At 52.9% G+C, this 4,214-nt stretch overlaps 1 protein-coding gene across 1 annotated transcript; it reads right to left on the reverse strand.

Annotated features, from left to right (window-relative positions):
* Positions 1-477: 477 nt before the first annotated feature.
* On the reverse strand, positions 478-3,601 carry HOXB2 (homeobox B2). The gene is made up of 2 exons (XM_065750026.1): positions 2,935-3,601; positions 478-1,671 (listed from the first exon to the last, which is right to left on the reverse strand). Exons 1-2 carry the CDS (start codon positions 3,320-3,322, stop codon positions 1,088-1,090), a joined length of 972 nt encoding a protein of 323 aa, XP_065606098.1. The 5' UTR covers positions 3,323-3,601; the 3' UTR covers positions 478-1,087.
* Positions 3,602-4,214: the final 613 nt, after the last annotated feature.

The raw sequence follows: 4,214 nt of genomic DNA on the forward strand, positions 1-4,214 counted from the left end.
CGGGCTCATCTCACCCCCACTCCGTAGCATTTCTATGTTGACCAAAATGCTGGCACCCCTCGTTTTGCACCTATTCTTTTTTATTCTATTTTTTCTTATTTGTTTGCTTGTTTTTTTGCCTGACCAGGACGTTGAAGACGAGGGATGAGCTGCGGGGAGAGGAATGTGCGGGGGCTCCGCTGCCTTTGTGCCGCCCTCGGCCCCGCGTCCTCCTCCTCTGCACCTCTCCCAGCGCCAAAAATCCGACTGGAAACACTGGAAACCGATGCCCCGCCTTGATTTCTTTCCCCACATCGCCACGGTATTAATTATTATTAGTCATAATGATAAAAACCAACGCTGAGAGAAAATGCGGGGCAGAATGAAACGCAGCGAATATCTCCGACTCGCAAAGCCTCTCGAATTGCTGCGGTTTCCTTTGTCTTCTCTTTCAATGCACACAAACGGACATCACATTACTGCAGGTCAGGGAAGAGGAAGGAGATTGATTCAGGCAAACAAACGGAGAACCGTCTCGAAGGAAGCACGCAGCAACACGCTCGCCTTGGTTTTATAAAGACATTTATTTACTCTATGAAAATAATGTACAATAAATAATTTGCCATTTACTATTAAAGGATCTGAATAAATAATCTACGTCTAAAACTTAAAAAGAGGAATGAAAATTCCTCTGCTTTTTTTTTTCCTTATTATTATTTTGATAATAAATCTAGAAGTCTCATTCTGATTCCTGAGAAAGTCACTTGGAGGATTTACAATTGTTTGCTCTCGAGGGCTCTCACCTCTGATGCGCGTGGAAACCATTGGGTGCTTTCTTTAAAATAAATAAAGAGAAAACCTAACATATATAAATTAAATCCAGGTGTTTAATTAAATAAAATGCTCTTTTTTCTATGAGCCTTCTGAAAATAAATACTGCGACTGTGATTCGGGTCCCTCAACGTGAAGAGCTTTAAAACAAAGTGTCCGCAGAACGGGATGGGGGATGTCTTGGGTTTATTTTTGGGGTGACCACCTCTCGTTTGGAGAGCTGAAGCTGCTCGGAGTGGGGCAGGAAGGGACAGAAAAAGAGCCAAGCTGGGTACCGCTATTGGAAATTGAAGTGTTGCAGATCTATAGTACAAAGTGCGCTGGTAAAAAAGTCCAGATCTTCCTCCGAGAAATGGAGGGGGCTCTCCAAGGAGTCCTGCAGGGTGGGGGAGAGCTGCAGGCAGGACTCTGCCGAGAGGATGCTGAGTTCGGGCAGCCAAGGCGAGCCCTGGCTCTCGGGAAAGCCGAGCTCCGAGGGGGGGGCTCCGGGCCGCTCTGTGCCCCTCGGGCTGCGGGGCTGCTCGGGCTGCGCACCCCGGCACGGCCCCGGGCACGACCCCAATGAGGGGCTCTCCTCGGCCTCGTCCGTGGGGTCGCTCCCCTCGTCCAGGCCGGGGAAGGCGATGTCCCCGTCGAGGGGCTCTTTGTACTGGGTTTGTCGTTTGTGCTTCATCCGGCGGTTCTGAAACCACACCTTGACTTGCCGCTCGGTCAGGTCGAGCAGAGCCGCTATTTCCACCCGACGGGGCCTGCAGAGGTATTTGTTGAAGTGGAATTCCTTCTCCAGCTCCAGGAGCTGCGTGTTGGTGTACGCTGTCCGGAGTCGCCTAGATCCGCTGCTATCTGCCAGCCCCTGCGTGTCTTAAACACACAAAACCGCACGTAGCGGGGAGGGAGTGGGGCCGGGGCGCGGATGGAGCCGACCCCCCCTCACCACGGGCAGAGCGCAGCGTGCCCCCCCCCCCCCACGGTAGTGATCAGGGGGAGGTGGGGTTGGGGAGCAGCTACGAAAGAAAATAAATGTTTAATGGCGGCCTTCCGATGGGGAAGAGGGTTGGAAACCTCTCTCCTGTACCCTTGTCCCAAGAAGGAGAAAGGATTTTGCTCCCTGGCCTCTCCATTTCGACACTTTCCTTCCCTGCCTTCCTCTCACACATTGGGAATTTCGACCAGTTCCTTCTGCACGTTTGTATTCTTCTTATTATTTATTTATTTTAAAATGAATTTCATTCATACATATATATTTAAAGCCACTGGGTTATGGACTGACGCTGCGAAGCTTTGATTTCATTATTCCTGTGTGATCTGATCAATGAGCTCCAGTATCCGCCCTTCTGCCTGAGCATCCTTTTTTTTTTCTATGATGCTACGAAAATACCCAAACAGTAAACTGTACCTCAAGCATTTTGTCCCGGGGGAAAGAGGGTCCCTGGCCGGGGCTGCCGAGCTCCCCTGGCCAAAGGGCGCCTCGGAGGGAAGATATCAGTTTATCCGGGGGCCGGGGGGGGTTGAGATTTCCTATCTATCCGTTCGTTTATTTTTGCAACAGGGAGCTGGCTCTTCCCACTGCCGTGGATGCTCGGGGAGTTCTGCTCTCCCTCCTTCTGCCTCCTCATCTTGCTCGCAGCAATCTCCGCGTTACCCACCCGTCTTTCTTTTCCCTCTCCGCTCTTCTTTCGTTTTTTTATTTTTTTTATTTTTTTTTTATTTTTTATTTCCCCCTCTGGTTGTAAAAGAATTCAAGGCTGGCAGGGGAAGTCAAGAAAATGGAGCCGTGGCTCAGCTGCCAAATCCTCCCTCTGTAGCTAATAAAAAGCCCGACTTCTCCGGAAATCTCTCCCTCTTCGCTTTCGCAGAAGTTGCAGCAAATTGCTCTTTTATTTGCGGGGGGAGGAGGCAGTATAAATTCTCCCCCCCCCTCCTCCATTCCCCCCCACTCCCCCCCCCCCCCCCCGGCTGTGTGCATTGCTGCAGTGTATTTTATTGCGTGACACAGTTTCGGAGAGGTGCGGGGCAAAGTCTGCTGGGGGGCCGGGTAGGGCTGCTGGTGGGACGGGGACTGTTTATGATTCGGATCCTCTCCGATTTCAGCCAACACCCCCTCAACCCCTTCATTATACGAACCTGCAGGAGATCCTGCGGCAGGGATCGGCACCGAGGAAGATGATGGGGGGAAAGAAGAGGAAGACGAGGATGGAGCCTGGGTAGCTTTCTTGGACGATTTCTTCTCCTTCATCCAGGGGAATTCCGCTGCCAAGGGGCCGGGCTGTGCCGGAGGCTGGGGCTGGAGCAGGCCATGGGATGCTCTTTTTTGGCTCCTCGGTCTTGCCTGGCTGCTGGAACAAGGATTCAGGCTGAGGACGGTTTGCTCAAAAGGAGGAGGAATTAATGTCGAGTCCTTGATTGATGAAGTTTGAAATGTCTCCAGGACAGCGGGAAGAGACGTCAGGCACTCTGCGAGCGAAGGCTGGCTATTTATAAACCCGATCTCCCTCTCAAATTCAAAATTCATGGCTTTTCCAGGGCCCAGGGTTTAAAAAGCGGGAGGGGGAGGAAGGAGGAGGGGAAGAAAGGAAGAAATCTAAGGCCCTCAGTTTTTATGGCAGTGATGATGACGGTTCTCGGGCTTTTTATAATTGTTATATTGCTGATAATACAGGCGTATGGGGACCTTGCTCTATTAAACTCGAGACTGGGGCGAAATTGCAGCCAATTCCTGGTCACGTGGCCAACCCTGGCCAATGGCAGGCGGGGCCTGGTGGCAAACAGAAAGCATTATTTTCTTTAATTGATTAAAAAAAAAAAAAAGAAAGAAAGAAGGAAAGAAAAGGCGAGAGAGAAGATGCCCAGGAAAGGATCCCCGGCATTGCTCCTCAGCAAGCTGCGGGCTGCCGGGCTGTCTGCTGGGGCCAGCGGGCAGGGAAAGGCTGCCTGGGGCTGCTGGGTGCTGCTTGATGCTGCTTGATGCTGCTTTCAATGCTGCTGGGTGCTGCCTGGGGCTTCTTGATGCTGCTTGAGCTGCTGGGTGCTGCTTGTATCGCTGGGTGCTGTTCAGTGCTGGCAGCACTTGCCGGGTGCTCCGTGTTGCTGCCCATTGCTGGGTGCTGCTCAGTTCTGCCTGCACTGCTGGGTGCTGCTGGGTGCTGCCTGCATTGCTGGGTGCTGCTCAGTTCTGCCTGCATTGCTGGGTGCTGCTGGGTGCTGCCTGCATTGCTGGGTGCTGCTGGGTGCTGCCTGCATTGCTGGGTGCTGCGTGGTGCATCCTGGCACTGCCAGCCCTGCCCTGCGCTGCCTGCGTCGGTCGCTCAGCTCCACAAAGTTCGCACCCCCCGAGGGGAAGCAGGCGTGGGAAAAGCGGCTCTGACCGCCCGAGGTGCCCACCCGCAGCCGGGGAGAAGGCGGCC

The sequence above is a fragment of the Cyrtonyx montezumae genome, unplaced genomic scaffold (assembly GCF_038088225.1).
Source record: "Cyrtonyx montezumae isolate F1298 unplaced genomic scaffold, pur_monq_1.0 scaffold_61, whole genome shotgun sequence".
Lineage (NCBI taxonomy): Eukaryota > Metazoa > Chordata > Aves > Galliformes > Odontophoridae > Cyrtonyx > Cyrtonyx montezumae.